The following is an 18382-nucleotide window of genomic DNA, read 5'->3' as shown; positions in this document are numbered from 1 at the left end:
GTCCATGTGAAGCTGCCGTAGCGATAATGTTCGCTACGGAAGCTATCACAAGGATATCGCAGCTGCAATGGGGGCGGGGACTATCGCGCTCGGCGTCGCAGAATCGGCTTGCGATGTCGCAGCATGCAAAGTACCCCTAAGACACATGAAATGCGCGTTGGGTGGTTTCTTGCCAGGTATATTTGTGCCGCCCCCTTGGCAGCAGCCGGGGCTGCTCGGATCCGGGTTCTTGGTGGCTCGAGGTTGTGCGGCCACTCAAATGAAGGTGGTATTTACAAGGGATTGTGTTAGAGTTCGTGACACCACCTGTGGTATGGGGAAATTTGGAATACCACCACTGCCGTTGGGAGTACCCGGGGGTGATGGAAGGGGGCAGCCAGGTGTTAGAACCCTCCACGGATAGGGGGAATGCCCCGGGCCTTGGAAATGGTGTTTGGGGAGTGCCGTTGGGAGTGAAGGGGGTCACTTGCATACTCACTCAGTCCATTAAGCTGACACCGACAACTGGGTAAACCAAAGTTCTGGACACCGCTGCCGCTGAGGGGAGCTAGTTTGGGTCCATCCCCGATGATGTTGCCTGGTGATCCATGACCTGCCTCCTGGCACTAAGTTTATTTCTCTGTTGGTCCTGGTAGTATGGAACTTGCCAGGTCCCGCTCCTCACTATGGCTAAGTGTGGAAGCTTGCTCTCAGGGTTCATGCTTGGGATTTCCTGGACTGTTATAGTGGAAAGTCCTATCCCCCTCATTGCGCTAGTACCCCGATTTTGGAGCGGGTGGAGAGCGGATCTTGAAGGCTCTGTTCTCGTTGGGTAAATTGTCAGGTTGCCTGAAGCTACTCCCCGACCTAGGGTCCACGTACCCCGTAGTGCCCTGGTCTCAGCGTGATGATGGTACAAGGCCGCCGGCTGTCCTCCTCGACAGTTCCGTGCCCCTTGTCACGATCCCCTGCGACCGGGGGTCCAGCTCCTCTAGGCCCATACCACTGTCTGCCACCTAGTTGCTTCCAAGGAGCCCGGCTCCTGACATCCTCTCTCCTTCACTTCCTACACTACACTAACTACTCCTGACACTCCTGACCTCCCCTTAACCAACCCCCAAAGTGGGCGACCCTATTCCACTCAGGCCGTCCAATGGTGTGTCTGGTGGGTGTGGTGCAGAGTGTACCTAGGATTTTACTAGCTGTTGTTGGCAACACTATGTAGTTGGGGACCCATAACCAAGGAGGAGGTGGATATTGCACAGAAGGGCAGGTTGCACAATACCCTGTGAAGACTCGATAGTCCGGGGGGGCGTCACATATTTATTTGTTTTAGCTGTTTACTCATGCACTGTGAATTTTACATGTTTACCTGACATTTGGCACTTTATTGAATTCATTGACATTGTACTTTTACCAATAATTTCTGACTAAATTTCTGTTTTGTATTGTCTGCTCAGCCGGCCCATTTTTCTATGCTTTATTTTAATCATTTTGCATCATTGTCAGCTTTCTTAAGTGTTCCCAATAAAAACTATTTTTATTATCTAAAATTCAAGTCCACTTTTTTCCTCCCTTTTGTTACACCCATATACAAGTCTTTGTTTCAGGGTGTTCTCATGAAATTCGCCATATCATGTGAAATTTGGCAGGCCTTAAAAGGAACCTGTCACCAGGTTTGGCCCGTATGAGCTGCGGCCACCACCAGTGGGCTCTTATATACTGCATTCCAGAATACTGTATATAAGAGCCCAGGCCACTCTGTATAACGTAAAAATCACCTTTATGACACTCACCTAGGGGCCGGTCCAGTTTGACGGGTGTCGCTGCAATCTGGTTCAGCACCTCCTCTCTACACCTTGTATGGATGATGCATCCTACATCATCAATATAGGCCAACATTGCGGTCCTGCGCTGGCGTACTTTGATCTGCCCGGCCGAGGGCAGATCAAACTACTGTAATGCGCATGCACGAAGAAAGGTCGAAGACCACCCACGCATGCGCACTATAATACTTTGATCAAAGTGCGCCTGCACAGGACCGCAATGCCGGCCTGGGTGGATGACATAATATGCGTCATGTACACGGGCCTCAGAAGAAAGAGGTCGGTGATCGCCACAGAGAGGAGGGGTCATACCGAGAGCAGTGATACTCATCAAACCAGACCACCCCCTAGGTGAGTATTATAAAGATGTTTTTTACGTTGTACACAGTGGCACTGTTCTTGGACGCCTGGTAGATGTTGATTGAGCTTCCACAAGCCTCTCAATTTATCAGATCCCAGGGGTTAATCTGGCCTTCATCTTTGTCCAAAGGGATCCCTTTGTTGGGGCCACAGAATCAGCTGAGCTGCTGTCCATTGAAGTAAGCTGGCGACAAGAAGGGTCACCATGTGGGGTCAATACAAAGAGGTCATGTCAGACAAAATCAGAACGCAAGCGGGTGGTCCAAATGCAAGATGAGGTCAGAGAAGGGAATTAATCAGGATGAACCAACAGGAGCACAGAACAGAGCTATAGACCAGGTAAGCAGAACTAATAACTGGCAAATTCAGAGTTTCAGGTGCTTAAATAGCTGACAGATCTGCCATGGGCAGAAAAATGGTGAATATATTCCATAAGAACGTATCCTGTATGTTACAAGACTTTTATTGCACTGCAAGTAGAAAAAGTAGCTGGACACCGATACAAGACATTTAGTTGATGTGTTTGTCAAAGAATGAGACTTCCATGACACCGATCTTAGCTGATGTCACACGAGCAGTGAGATCTGGGAATAACTGTCACTTACTTGGCACCAGCTTTAATCTCTTGGCCATTTTTGAACCATTTAACCATAACATCGGGGTTTGCAACCTCCACTGACATTTTAATCTTCTGGCCCTTGTCTATCGAATAACATGGCTCCAGTTTCTTAGTAAATGCTAAAAAAAATTTAAAAAAACACTGACATATTAGAATGGGTCTTCCCATTAAAAATATTTTTATTTTTACAATTTTAGCAATTTAGCTTAATATGTTTAATATTAAATATACTTTAAAGAGGTGGTTCACCTGTTTTCATTACTGGCCACATCGATATTATGTTGAGAAACAAGGTTTCTCCCAAATACCTTGTGTTGCCAATAGTGCCTGTGAGCGTTGCTACTGAGGTCCATTCACCCCCTTTGCGTGACCCCAGGCTCCGTCACATCTGATGTCTGGTGATGTCACATCAACTTTCTGTTGACCTGACATCACCGCGGCCGGCCCCAGTCTCTGTGAGTGAATGGGCTGTGGGTGGCATTTCACTGCTCATCACAGCCCAAAATTGCTCCTGCTTGTGGTGCTCTGCATTGAAGAAGAGAGCAGGGAGATGCTGGTCTGTGACGAGCGGTGAAATGCCGCCCACAGCCCAGTGACTCAAGGAAACTGGGGCCGGCCGCAATGATGTCAGTTCAACCGGAAGTTCATGTGACATCACCGGACATCAGAGGTCACAGAGCTCGGGGGGCCATGTGAAGGGGGTGAGCGGACCGTAATAGCACCGCTCAAGGTACATTCACACTTGCGTTATTTTCCTTCAGTTGCAATCCGCCGTTTTGGAAAACAGCGGAATCCGCTAACGGATTCCGCTGCTTCCCATAGACTTGTATGGACGACGGATTGCGAGTGATGGACTTGCGTTGCTTCCGCTGGGCGATGTTGCGTTGCTTCCGCCGGACGGAAGGAACGCAGCATGTAATGTTTTTTGAGCAGTGCAATCCGTAGGATTTCGCTGCGCATGCTCTCTCTGGCTCCCTGCACACGTAACCAGGGTAAACATCGGGTTACTAAGCAATGCGCTTTGCCTAGTTACCCAATATTTACCCTGGCTACGGATGCAAGGAACCAGCGCTAAGCGGTGTACGCTGGTACCAAGGTAAATATTGGGAAACCAAGCAAAGTGCTTTGCTTAGTTACCCGATATTTACCCTGGCCACGTGTGTAGGGAGCCCGACACTTCCTCGCTCAGCTCCGCCCCCTCCCACAGTCCGCATATACACACACACACACACACTCACCTGTCCCCAGCCATTCAGTCCCCGCGGCAGCCCCGCTCGGCTCCACCCACTCCGCACTACGAACATCGCCCCCCGCTCACCCGGCAACCGGCTGCTGTGAGCGATCAGCTGATCACCCGGCGACCGGCTGCTGTGAGCAATCAGCTGATCACCCGGCGACAGGCTGCTGTGAGCGATCAGCTCATCACCCGGCGACCGGCTGTGTGAGCGATCAGCTGATCACTCGGCGACTGGCTGCTGTGAGCGATCAGCTGATTACTCGGCGACCGGCTGCTGTGAGCGATCAGCTGATCGTTCACAATAGTCTGCTGCCGGTAAAACTAAAGAAAAAAAAAAAAAGATTCCGTTGTTTTGTAGGATCCGTTGCATCCGTTGTGCCACTAAATGCAACACATCCGTTGCATCCGTCACACGACGCAATGCAATGGATGCCGTTCAATGCAAGTGTGAAACTAGCCTCACAGGCACTATTGGCTACACAAGGTATCAGAGAGAAACCTTGTTCTCAACATAATACTGATGTGGCCAGTAATGAAAAGGGGTGAACTACCCCATTAGGACTACTTAGTTATCAGATATTTATGCCTGCTAGTGGTCCTTTGTTACTCCTGCAGTGGCCACTGTAGGAAAAACAGGGGACCACCGCGAGGCATTAATAGCCTATGGTGTTACATCGTGCCATTTAAAGGGGTTATCCACTACTCAGACAACCCCTTCTCAAAACCTGTTTAACAGCTATACTCGCCTCTGGTGTCGGTGCCGTTCAAATGGTGTCAGCACTGGCTCACCCAGAGATCGTGGCCAATCAAAGCTGGCTTCACTCTCCCTTCTTTCGGACAAATCCAGAAATCCGGAGGAAGTGAGAGCTGCGGCTATTCTCTGACTTCCCTCATATGTCTGGATTTGTCCAATTGAGGCGAGAGTGAAGCCCACAATGATTGGTCGCGATCCCCGGTTGAGCCAATGCCGAAACTGCAGTTCTCACCAGAAAAAGAAGGGCATAGGGAATAGAGTAACCTGGAATGGAAGAATGAAACCACACACAATGGGGTTGTCTGAAGTAAGAAGTTAGAAAGAATGATGTCTGGAGGAACTGTATATACCAAGTGGTAGGAGAGTTTTAATTAATACTAATTGGAATATATTGTCATCAACAACTATTATTTTTGCACCAACAAATTTGAATAAAACTGAATATTTTGTAATGTAAATTACTGTATTTTTCAGTTTATAAGATGCCCTGGATTATAAGACGCACTCACAATTTAGATAAAAGAAAAGTGAAAAAAATAGGGTCTGTCTTATAATCTGGTGGTGTCTTACTGGGGGGGGGGGGCACCAGCAGTGGTGGAGTGGGGCCACAGGAGGCAGGGATGGTGGTGGAGCAGGGCGATGCTGCGGGCATTGCGGCGGGTGTCCCAGATCCCAGATGCTGTCCCAGAATCTGTTTTCGGTGCGGGCTTCAAAGAAATGGTGCCCGGAGTCGGCCCATGTGCTGATTAAGCTATTGGCTCAGTGACAAGCCAAGATCTCATCTGCACATGCACCATTTTCCTTTAGTCTGCTGCTGGGAGATTAATGGGCCGGAGGCAGCGCGTGCGTAGGTAAGATCTTGAGCCGAGAGCTCCATCCACGCACGTACTTGCTCCGGGCACCATTACTGGAAGCCCACACCGCCGACATTTTCAGGGTGGCCCTTGTCTCACCGCGCGCAGCACAGCAGTCCACAGCCACCACAGCCACCACAGCCACTGCAGCACAGCGCCCGCAGCATTGCCCCTGCCTCCTGCTACCCCTCTCCACCACCTTCCCGGTAAGCTACATTTGGATTATAAAATGCCCTGCTCATTTTCCTTCCAAATTTTTGGGCGCAAAAGGGCGTCTTATAATCCAAAAAATACAGTGTATTATTAATTAAAAAAATATATATATATATTCTGGGGAACTCAGTCTTGTCAAAATTTTGGAAATTGTGCTTGTGTTCCGTTTACTTTTCGAAGATGGTGTATTCATTTATGATGAGCATTGTATATATATACTCAAGCAATTATATATACATAAGCATTACCTTCACTTTTCTTAATTTCCACTTTCACCTTCTTCAGACGTTTCAGCATGCCTCTAAGGTCAGTTACACCATACTGAAAAGCAATCTTTTCATACTCGCTGGGTTTCGCCTTTTTTAAGATCTCCCAGACATCTGCAGGAATTCCTTCTGGTTGTTCTTCTTCTTTTTTCTTTTCCTCTCTGGGAAAAGAACAAAATTTAGGTCGATGGACTAATAAACAATAAAAAAAGTGACTGTAATACTTATCCGTGGTACATAAGATAACTATCATACTTAACATCTCAAGATCTTTGAATCTAATCTGTATAAAGTTGGCCAAATATTGGTCAAGAATTGTATACTTCAAACAAACAGATGTGCTTGACGTCATCTACTTTCCCATTATGTTGCATTTTAACAATTAACAGATCTTGTTTTACAATAAAGGAAACAAGAAAAATAGAACAAAAATACAGTCAACTCCAGATTTAATGACACTGTCCAGTGACTATCAATATATCCAATAAATCACACAGTGCAAAGGAAGTTAGCTACATTCACTGATTTTCGAACAAAAACTTTTTTTATTTATTTCATTAACATGATCATTCATTTAGACATCCATGTATACTGATCTGATCTCAGACTACAATGCATGGACTGGTCACGGGTCTCCTGAATGGAGTATAACAGCTTCATATATTTCCATTAGGGTGTGACGCCCAGGTCAGAAGAGCTACAGCTGTGAATTGCGGTCCGAGATCGGACCAATATGCACTGACATCAGAATGAGCCCTTAAGCTGAGTTGCAATAACTACTCAAATCAGAGCTATAAGAGCTTACACTCTACAGGAGAGAGAGAGGACCCCACTGACCATAAGAGCTTACATTCTACAGGAGAGAGAGAGGACCCCACTGACCATAAAAGCTCACACTGCAGGAGAGAGAGAGGACCCCACTGACAATAAGAGGTAACACTCTACAGGAGAGAGAGAGGATCCTGCTGACTATAAGAGCTTACACTCTACAGGAGAGAGCGCGATGACCCCACTGACCATAAGAGCTTACATTCTACAAGAGAGAGGGCCCTGCAGACCATAACAGCTTACACACTACTGGAGAGAGAGAGATTACCCCACTGATTATAAGAACTTACACTCCAGAGGAGAGCAAGAGAGGGAGAGAAGACCTCATTGATCATTATAGCTTACACTCTATAGGAGAGAGAGGACCCCGCTGACCATAAGAGCTTACACTCTACAGGAGAGAGAGGACCGCGCTGACCATAAGAGCTTACACTCTACAGGAGAGAGATGACCCTGCTAACCATAGGAGCTTACCCTCTACAGGAAAGAGAGAGGACCCCACTGACTATAATAGCTTACACTCTACAGGAGAGCAAGAGAGGGAGAGAAGACCTCATTGATCATTATAGCTTACACTCTACAGGAGAGAGGATCCCACTGACCATAAGAGCTTACACTTTACAGGAGAGAGAGAGGACCCCGCCGACAAAAGGAGCTTACACTACAGGAGAGAGAAAGGACCCTGCTGGCAATAAGACCTTACATTCTACATTAGAGAGAAAGGACCCTGCTGACCATAAGAGCTTACAGGAGAGAGAGAAAACCCCACTGACCATAAAAGCTGACACTACAGGAGAGAGAGAGGACCCCGCTGATCATAAGAGCTTACACGCTACAGCAGAGAGAAAGGACCCCACTGGCAATAAGAACTTACACTCTACAGGAGAGCGCGAGGACCCTGCTGACCACAGGAACTTACACTCTACAGGAGAAAGAGCGAAAACCTCACTGACCATAAAAGCTTACACTCTACAGGAGAGAGAGCAAAAACCTCACTGACCATAACAGCTTACACTCTACAGGAGAGAGAGTGAAAACCTCACTGACCATAAGAGCTAACACTCTACAGGAGAGAGAGTTAAAACCTCACTGACCATAAAAGCTTACACTCTACAGGAGAGAGAGCAAAAACCTCACTGACCATAACAGCTTACACTCTACAGGAGAGAGAGTGAAAACCTCACTGACCATAAAAGCTTACACTCTACAGGAGAGAGAGCAAAAACCTCACTGACCATAACAGCTTACACTCTACAGGAGAGAGAGTGAAAACCTCACTGATCATAAGAGCTAACACTCTACAGGAGAGTGAAAACCTCACTGACCATAAAAGCTTACACTCTACAGGAGAGAGAGTGAAAACCTCACTGACCATAAAAGCTTACAATACAGGAGAGAGAGAGGACCCCACTGACAATAAGAGCTTACACTCTACAGGCAGGAGGGAGGACCCCACTGACAATAAGAGCTTACACTCTACAGAACAGAGAAACTTAGTCAGTGACTCTGGAGATGAAAAACTTTTATATGCTTTTACATTTTTCTATCATTTTTAAAGTAATTAATGGTATTTAAACATTTTTTTCTGCCTTCTCTAACCTGATAAAGTACACTTATTTTAGTGATTTCCAGCTGCTCCTCAGGGTCCTCACTGCTAACTCCTCATCCAGCTGGACAGGCTTGTGACTGCTGCAGCTAATCATTGGCAGCACTGGTGACAAACATGTCTTTTATAATGCATACTTTTGATAGTTTATAGCATTTTAGATAATTGTGAAAAATAAAAAAAAGTATGGAAAAACCTTATTAATACTTGCAAGTAGATCACTGATATAAATAAGCACCATGAAAAACTAATATCGCTTGTGGTTCTGCCATGGAAAATCTCAAAACTTGCCCTGTATCCCTGTGTTACAGTGGATGGTCAGTGAAATCAAGTTATCCCCTAAAGCGGGCTTTACACGCTACAACAAATCTAACGATATGTCGGCGGGGTCACGTTGTAAGTGACGCACATCCGGCATCGTTAGTGTTGTTGTAGCGTGTGACAGCTACGTGCGATTGCGATGAAACGTAAAACCGTTCATCGCATGCACGTCGTTCATTTCCTTAAAATTGCACGTCGGGTTGTTCAATGTTCCCGAGGTACCACACATCGCAGTGTGTGACACCCCGGGAACATTGAACAGATCTTACCTGCGTCCCACAGCAAAAATGCGGAAGGAAGGAGGTGGGCGGGATGTTTACGTCCCGTTCATCTCCGCCCCTCCGCTTCTATTGGCCGGCTGCCGCGTGACGTCGCTGTGACGCCGAACGTTGCTCCCACTCCAGGAAGTGGATGTTCGCCGCCCACAGCGAGGTCGTATGGAAGGGTAAGTACGTGTGACGGGGGTTAATCGTTTGTGCGACACGGTCAACAAATTGAACATGCTGCACATACGATGGGGCGGGTCACATTGCATACGGTATCATATGTGATATTGTAAGGTGTAAAGCAGGCTTAACTCACAGATAGGGGATCATTTACTGATTGGTGGAGTTCCTACCTCAGATTGGTAGAACAGAGACTTTTTATTCCCAATGGATTACTTTTATCCCCGTAAGAAAATAGAACGTTCTTGCGTATACCCAACTGCAGATCCATCCATTCTCTCTATGGGGTAGACAAAAAGATGGCAGCCCCATAAAGAATGACCAGAGCAGCATGGACACTGATGCTCCATTCTAATGGGCATTAAAGTTCCCCATTTTACCAAAATTTGTGGGTGCCAGAGTTCAGACCCCCATCGATCAACAAGTTATTATCACCTATCATATGGGAAGGTGATGACTTGCTTTTACTGAAAACCCCTTTAAGCTTCTTTTGTTGGGGAGCGTCCAATATTTTGCATTTATACAAGGATTCCAAAGAGATCATAGACTTTTAATAACAGAACTATGCACCTCTATATACTCCCCTCAAGTCTTCTATGTACTAAATAGCGTTATAACACAATCCATAAACTTTGGTGAAATAATTCTGATGTAGCAGATTCTTGATCTTCTGCCCAGCCTGGATTGAATCATTCTGTTATTATCTAAACCGTGTACATCATCTACTCTCTATCATCCCAAGTATCAAGCATTTTGGCAACATTATCAAGGGATGAATAAACAGATCATTAATCATTTTTTTTTTGCCCCAAAATGTTAGCAGTGCCGATAACTTTGATCAGTATGGAGGAAAGCATTCCTAAGGAAACACTCAAAATCAAACTATGAGAAAATGAAGAACCTAAGCAATATATATTGTTGCTCTTACTTTTTTGTTACTGTCATACGATATTCTGCTCTGTAGACACCTGCTGGCATTGTGGCATGAGACTGTTCACACTACAGAGTCTGACAGGCAACCTGAGGCTTCTGGATTGTTCAGCCAGAGCCAGGCGTCGGCTGATTCAGGTTCACTGGTCTCCAGACTGGTGAACAGGACCTAAGAGCCCAGGTTGCTGATTGCCAAGTGCAGCTGTCTCCTCCCTATCTGAATGCATACAGTCGCACACTGAAAGAGCCAAAAATGTACAAGGGAAAATATGGCACTGCATTACTGCAAAAGAGAGATATTTAGTTTATGTATTGGCCAATGCATGTAAGCCCGGAGACCAACGGCAAGGTATATCTCTGTAATCCGGGAACCTAACTTAAAATGCCACTATCTAGGTTAAAAACATCCTTATCTGGGCAAAATGCCACTATTTGGACTACAAACCTCCATGTATGGGCAGCTAGGCTCCTGCTATAATGGTTATGAACACAGCCAGGTCTTAGGGCAGAGTGCTCAGTCAGAAAAAGACTCACTAGAAATATCAAAAAACTGACCCGCACATCCAACAAATGTGAACAGTGTTCACACTTTTTCAGTGTGCGACTGTATGCATTTATAGTTACTATGTTTTTTCAGTTAGCACCTGTTCACATTTGTTGGCTGTTGACTGCAGTCAAAATAGTGGTATTTTGCCCAGATAAGGATGTTTTTAACCTAGATAGTGGCATTTTAAGTTAGGTTCCCGGATTACAGAGATATACCTTGCCGTTGGTCTCCGGGCTTACATGCATTGGCCAATACATAAACTAAATATCTCTCTTTTGCAGTAATGCAGTGCCATATTTTCCCTTGTACATTTTTGGCTTTTTCAGTGTGCGACTGTATGCATTTATAGTTACTATGTTTTTTCAGTTAGCACGTGTTCACATTTGTTGGATGTGCGGGTCAGTTTTTTGATATTCCTCCCTATCTGAAGCACGGCTTCCTTCCTGTATGTGCCGATGATAGCTTCAGCTTTAGCTCCAGCGATCCCAGTCTTGGTGATTTTCCTGTATATGGTGATCTGTGTTGTGCTTCTGAGTGGTGTTAATGTTCCCCTGTTGTGTGTTACTTCCTTCCATTTTTCGTTGTTATCCAGTACACATATTGTCTCTCCTGTGTTTTCAGTGTTGTGTGTACGACTTTCCGTTCTCCCTTGTCCGTGTTGTTTTGTGGGATTTAGTCTTTGTGTTTCCCAGCCCACCTAAGGGAGTGGGAGAGGGGGAGTAAGATCAGGGCCCAGACAGGAATTAAGGTCACGCTGGGGGCTCGAACCTGATTACCATCAAACCTACTTCTGAGATAAGGGACAGTGCAGGGTTGCAAGTCTGAAAAAAACAGCTTAGGGGCTCCTTCCCCGTATTTATATACCCGTGACAGTTGCAGCAATTTTTACATAATCCATAAAAAGTCAATCTTGTAGAAATCCTCCTGAAAAGCTAATCTTTTTGATTGATGAACATCGGAAGCAACAAACCTAGCTAATACGGGTGTGGGTTAACAATGCTGTTTGTACCAAGGCACAGCAGAAAGCCTTCTGCTTCAGCCAGGCATCCTATAGTCACAAACAGGACAGGGGAGACATGGCTGACCTCTTGATATATACAGATTTCATTATGTATTTCTCAGATTTAATTGCAATATGAGACCTAATAGGATTAAAGGAGAAGAGGAGATTTAGGGAAGAAATGTGGGGATTTTTTATTGTTTAATGTAAAAGCTTGTAAAAGCCAGGGAAGGAGTCTTGCGAGGATAATTTGCATATTCCTAGTGCCTTCTGGGATAAGTGAAGAGTCACCGCGAGCTCAAGGAGAACCGGGTTTTGGCCGTTACAGCCGGAAGGAAGACTTCTGAAAGCCAGGGAAGGAGTCTTGCGAGGATAATTTGCATATTCCCAGTGCCTTCTGGGATAAGTGAAGAGTCACCGCGAGCTCAAGGAGAACCGTGTTTTGGCCGTTACAGCCGGAAGGAAGACTTCTGAAAGCCAGGGAAGGAGTCTTGCGAGGATAATTTGCATATTCCCAGTGCCTTCTGGGATAAGTGAAGAGTCACCGCGAGCTCAAGGAGAACCGGGTTTTGGCCGTTACAGCCGGAAGGAAGACTTCTGAAAGCCAGGGAAGGAGTCTTGCGAGGATAATTTGCATATTCCCAGTGCCTTCTGGGATAAGTGAAGAGTCACCGCGAGCTCAAGGAGAACCGGGTTTTGGCCGTTACAGCCGGAAGGAAGACTTCTGAAAGCCAGGGAAGGAGTCTTGCGAGGATAATTTGCATATTCCCAGTGCCTTCTGGGATAAGTGAAGAGTCACCGCGAGCTCAAGGAGAACCGTGTTTTGGCCGTTACAGCCGGAAGGAAGACTTCTGAAAGCCAGGGAAGGAGTCTTGCGAGGATAATTTGCATATTCCCAGTGCCTTCTGGGATAAGTGAAGAGTCACCGCGAGCTCAAGGAGAACCGGGTTTTGGCCGTTACAGCCGGAAGGAAGACTTCTGAAAGCCAGGGAAGGAGTCTTGCGAGGATAATTTGCATATTCCCAGTGCCTTCTGGGATAAGTGAAGAGTCACCGCGAGCTCAAGGAGAACCGGGTTTTGGCCGTTACAGCCGGAAGGAAGACTTCTGAAAGCCAGGGAAGGAGTCTTGCGAGGATAATTTGCATATTCCCAGTGCCTTCTGGGATAAGTGAAGAGTCACCGCGAGCTCAAGGAGAACCGGGTTTTGGCCGTTACAGCCGGAAGGAAGACTTCTGAAAGCCAGGGAAGGAGTCTTGCGAGGATAATTTGCATATTCCCAGTGCCTTCTGGGATAAGTGAAGAGTCAACGCGAGCTCAAGGAGAACCGGGTTTTGGCCGTTACAGCCGGAAGGAAGACTTCTGAAAGCCAGGGAAGGAGTCTTGCGAGGATAATTTGCATATTCCCAGTGCCTTCTGGGATAAGTGAAGAGTCACCGCGAGCTCAAGGAGAACCGGGTTTTGGCCGTTACAGCCGGAAGGAAGACTTCTGAAAGCCAGGGAAGGAGTCTTGCGAGGATAATTTGCATATTCCCAGTGCCTTCTGGGATAAGTGAAGAGTCACCGCGAGCTCAAGGAGAACCGGGTTTTGGCCGTTACAGCCGGAAGGAAGACTTTTGAAAGCCAGGGAAGGAGTCTTGCGAGGATAATTTGCATATTCCCAGTGCCTTCTGGGATAAGTGAAGAGTCACCGCGAGCTCAAGGAGAACCGGGTTTTGGCCGTTACAGCCGGAAGGAAGACTTCTGAAAGCCAGGGAAGGAGTCTTGCGAGGATAATTTGCATATTCCCAGTGCCTTCTGGGATAAGTGAAGAGTCACCGCGAGCTCAAGGAGAACCGGGTTTTGGCCGTTACAGCCGGAAGGAAGACTTCTGAAAGCCAGGGAAGGAGTCTTGCGAGGATAATTTGCATATTCCCAGTGCCTTCTGGGATAAGTGAAGAGTCACCGCGAGCTCAAGGAGAATCAGGTTTTGGCCGTTACAGCCGGAAGGAAGACTTCTGAAAGCCAGGGAAGGAGTCTTGCAAGGATAATTTGCATATTCCCAGTGCCTTCTGGGATAAGTGAAGAGTCACCGCGAGCTCAAGGAGAACCGTGTTTTGGCCGTTACAGCCGGAAGGAAGACTTCTGAAAGCCAGGGAAGGAGTCTTGCGAGGATAATTTGCATATTCCCAGTGCCTTCTGGGATAAGTGAAGAGTCACCGCGAGCTCAAGGAGAACCGGGTTTTGGCCGTTACAGCCGGAAGGAAGACTTTTGAAAGCCAGGGAAGGAGTCTTGCGAGGATAATTTGCATATTCCCAGTGCCTTCTGGGATAAGTGAAGAGTCACCGCGAGCTCAAGGAGAACCGGGTTTTGGCCGTTACAGCCGGAAGGAAGACTTCTGAAAGCCAGGGAAGGAGTCTTGCGAGGATAATTTGCATATTCCCAGTGCCTTCTGGGATAAGTGAAGAGTCACCGCGAGCTCAAGGAGAATCGGGTTTTGGCCGTTACAGCCGGAAGGAAGACTTCTGAAAGCCAGGGAAGGAGTCTTGCGAGGATAATTTGCATATTCCCAGTGCCTTCTGGGATAAGTGAAGAGTCACCGCGAGCTCAAGGAGAACCGTGTTTTGGCCGTTACAGCCGGAAGGAAGACTTCTGAAAGCCAGGGAAGGAGTCTTGCGAGGATAATTTGCATATTCCCAGTGCCTTCTGGGATAAGTGAAGAGTCACCGCGAGCTCAAGGAGAACCGGGTTTTGGCCGTTACAGCCGGAATTTTAGCCTGTCTTCTTCATTGTGAGCGTGAGTGAGCAAAGTGTGAGCAAAAGTAAGTGTGAGTAGAATTGTTTGTATTTAGTTGTTTAATTACTTAACATTTGTTTAGTGCTATCCCCATTAGATAATGTGCTCCACTATTGCTAATGCGATCCAGTGTACATCTTGTCTCATGTATGCATTCCTTGAAAAGCCGTTCGAGGGTGCATACTGTTGTTCGAGGGTGCATACTGTTGTTCGAGATGTGCGCAAGTTGCACATTTGGAAGCCCAGATACTGGATCTAAATGAGCAGCTGGCAACTCTGAGATGCATTAGCAATATGGAAAGGAGTTTGCTGCTCACTGAGCAGCAGCTTGCTGGGTCAGATGTGGGGGAGGATCGTAGTAGGGAGCGGCAGGACGGTGAGGTAGGTAGCTGGGTGACAGTTAGAAAGGGGGTAAAGGGAAAAGTGCTAGGAAGGCTAGTCCTGAACTGACACACCCCAATAGGTTTGCAAACTTGGCAGATGAGGGGGATGTCATTACAGGGGTAGCATTGCTGCAGCAAGGCATGACCTCTGAATGCCAGAGGAGTGTTTGCTCCAGTAAGGGGGGGAATAGGAGTGCAGGGCAGGCAAGACAGGTACTGGTAGTGGGGGACTCAATTATTAGGGGGACAGATAGGGCAATCTGTCACAAAGACAGGGATCGCCGAACAGTGTGTTGTCTTCCTGGCGCTCGAGTTCGGCACATCGCTGATCGGGTTGACAGATTACTGGGAGGGGGGGCTGGGGAGGACCCAGTGGTCATTGTACACATTGGCACAAATGACAAAGTTAGAGGTAGGTGGAAGGTCCTTAAAGATGATTTCAGGGAATTAGGTTGTAAGCTTAAAGCATGGACCTCAAAGGTGGTATTTTCGGAAATACTACCTGTGCCACGAGCCACACCAGAGAGGCAAAGAGAGATCAGGGAGGTTAACAGGTGGCTCAGGAATTGGTGTAGGAAAGAGGGTTTTGGGTTCCTGGAGAATTGGGCCGACTTTTCAGTTGGCTACAGATTCTATGCTAGGGATGGGCTGCATCTTAATGGGGAGGGTGCAGCTCTGCTGGGGCAGAAAATGGCTAGAATGTTGGAGGAGTGTTTAAACTAGGAATGGGGGGCGAGGGTATTCACTTTATAGAAGGGAAATGTAGTGCAGATAGTGACCAGGGCACAAGTAATGAAATTGGGGGTGGTACGGGGGGAAGGGTTAGGACAGTCAATACAGTAAGCAGGAATACAGGTACAGAGTCATACGTAACGTGCATGTACACTAATGCCCGAAGCCTCACAAATAAGGTGGAGGAATTAGAATTAATATTGTTGGAAGAAAATTATGATATAGTGGGGATATCAGAGACATGGCTGGATGAGAGCTATGACTGGGCTGTTAATTTACAGGGTTATATCCTATTCAGGAATGACCGTACAAATAAGCGAGGGGGAGGTGTGTGTCTATATGTAAAATCATCCTTAAAACCCATCCTGCGTTACAACATATGTGAGGGTACTGAGAATGTAGAGTCCCTATGGGTGGAGATAAGGGGGGGGAGAATGAATAATAAAATACTGATAGGGGTGTGTTATAAGACACCGAATATTATGGAAGAGGTAGAGAATCTCCTCATAAAGCAAATTGATAAAGCAGCGAGTCTCGGAGAGGTAATTATTATGGGAGACTTTAACTATCCTGATATAAATTGGGGAACAGAAACTTGCAGTTCCAGCAAAGGAAATAGAGTTTTGATAACAATGAAAGATAATTACCTTTCACAAATGGTGCAGGACCCCACAAGAGGGGGAGCACTACTAGACCTTGTACTAACCAATAGGCCAGACCACATATCAAATATACAAGTTGGGGGTTACTTGGGGAATAGTGATCACAAAATAATACGTTTTCATGTATTCTTTAGTAAGATGTATAGTAGAGGGGCTACAAGGACACTAAACTTCAGGAAAGTAAATTTTAAACGGTTGAGAGATGATCTTAGTGCAATAAACTGGGATGATGTACTAAGTAATAAAAGTACACAAAGCAAATGGGAGACTTTTATGAGCATCCTGAATAGGGCTTGTGCAGAAAATATACCCTATGGGAACAAACATGCTAGAAATAGGAGGAAACCCCTATGGCTAAATAGAGCTGTAAGGGAAGCAATAAAAGAAAAACAGAAAGCCTTAAAAGAATTAAAGAGGGTAGGTAGTGATGAGGCATTATATAATTATAGAAAATTAAATAAAATATGTAAAAAGCAAATTAAGTTAGCTAAGTTTGAGACAGAGAGACTCATTGCGAGAGAAAGTAAAAATAATCCTAAAATATTCTTTAACTACATAAACAGTAAAAAACTGAAAAGCGATAGTGTTGGCCCCCTTAAAAATAGTCTTGGTGAAATGGTGGAAGGGGATGAGGGGAAAGCCAACCTGCTGAATGACTTTTTTTCTACGGTTTTTATACAAGAAAATGCCATGGCAGATGACATGACCAGTGATACCATAAATTCACCCTTGAATATTACCTGCTTAACCCAGCAGGAAGTACGCCGCCGCCTCGAAATCACTAAGATTGACAAATCTCCGGGCCCGGATGGCATACACCCCAGAGTACTACAGGAATTGAGTTCTGTGATAGATAGACCATTATTTTTAATCTTCTCAGATTCCTTAATAACAGGGTCGGTACCGCAGGACTGGCGCATAGCAAATGTGGTGCCAATATTCAAAAAGGGGACAAAAACTGAGCCGGGAAATTATAGGCCGGTAAGTTTAACCTCTACGGTTGGTAAAATCCTTGAGGGTTTCTTGAGAGATGCTATACTGGAGTATCTCAAGAAAAATAACCTTATGACAGAGTATCAACATGGGTTTATGAGGGATCGATCCTGTCAAACTAATTTGATCGGCTTCTATGAAGAGGTAAGTTCAAGTCTGGACCAGGGAAATGCAGTGGATGTTGTGTATATGGACTTTTCAAAAGCTTTTGATACGGTGCCACACAAAAGGTTGGTACATAAAATGAGAATAATGGGGATAGGGGAAAATATGTGTAACTGGGTTAAAAACTGGCTCAGTGATAGGAAACAAAGGGTGGTTATTAATGGTACGTACTCGGACTGGGTCTCAGTTCATAGTGGGGTACCACAGGGGTCAGTATTGGGCCCGCTTCTTTTCAACATATTTATAAATGACCTTGTTGGGGGCATGCGGAGTAGAATTTCAATATTTGCAGATGATACTAAACTCTGCAGGGTAATCAATACAGAGGAGGATAATTTTATATTACAGGGAGATTTATGTAAATTGGAGGATTGGGCTGAGAAGTGGCAATTGAAGTTTAATGTAGATAAATGTAAGGTCATGCACTTGGGTAGAGGAAATAACATTTATGATTATGTACTTAATTGTAGAACACTGGGTAAAACAGACACAGAAAAAGACTTGGGTGTTTGGGTGGATGGTAAACTTCACTTTAGTGGACAGTGTCAGGCAGCTGCTGCCAGGGCTAATAAAATAATGGGATGTATTAAAAGAGGTATAAGTGTTCATGAAAAAAATATAGTTCTTCCTCTGTACAAGTCACTAGTGCGACCGCACTTAGAATACTGTGTACAATTCTGGTCACCGATATATAAGAAGGACATAGCTGAACTGGAGAGGGTGCAGAGAAGAGCGACCAAGATTATTAGAGGAATGGGGGGCTGCAATACCAAGACAGGTTATTAAACTTGGGGTTATTTAGTTTGGAAAAACGAAGGCTTAGGGGGGATCTAATCACAATGTATAAATATATGAGGGGACAGTACAGAGACCTTTCCAAAGATCTC

General features: G+C 45.9%; 1 protein-coding gene across 2 annotated transcripts in view; it reads right to left on the bottom strand.

The window, feature by feature from the left end:
• The window catches only part of MYBPC2 (myosin binding protein C2), a 147637-nt gene that overhangs the window by 62088 nt on the left and 67167 nt on the right, over window positions 1–18382 (bottom strand). For both annotated transcript variants that reach the window (XM_075327151.1, XM_075327152.1), the window contains 2 exons: window positions 6091–6269; window positions 2771–2903 (listed from right to left, as the gene is read on the bottom strand). In XM_075327151.1, the coding sequence (XP_075183266.1) occupies window positions 2771–2903; window positions 6091–6269 (312 nt within the window). The remainder of the gene's footprint in view (window positions 1–2770; window positions 2904–6090; window positions 6270–18382) is intronic.

The sequence above is a fragment of the Anomaloglossus baeobatrachus genome, chromosome 11 (genome assembly GCF_048569485.1).
Source record: "Anomaloglossus baeobatrachus isolate aAnoBae1 chromosome 11, aAnoBae1.hap1, whole genome shotgun sequence".
NCBI classification, from domain to species: Eukaryota; Metazoa; Chordata; class Amphibia; order Anura; family Aromobatidae; genus Anomaloglossus; species Anomaloglossus baeobatrachus.
The sequence above is the reverse complement of the archived record's forward strand: the minus strand, read 5'-3'. Positions and strand labels throughout refer to the sequence as shown.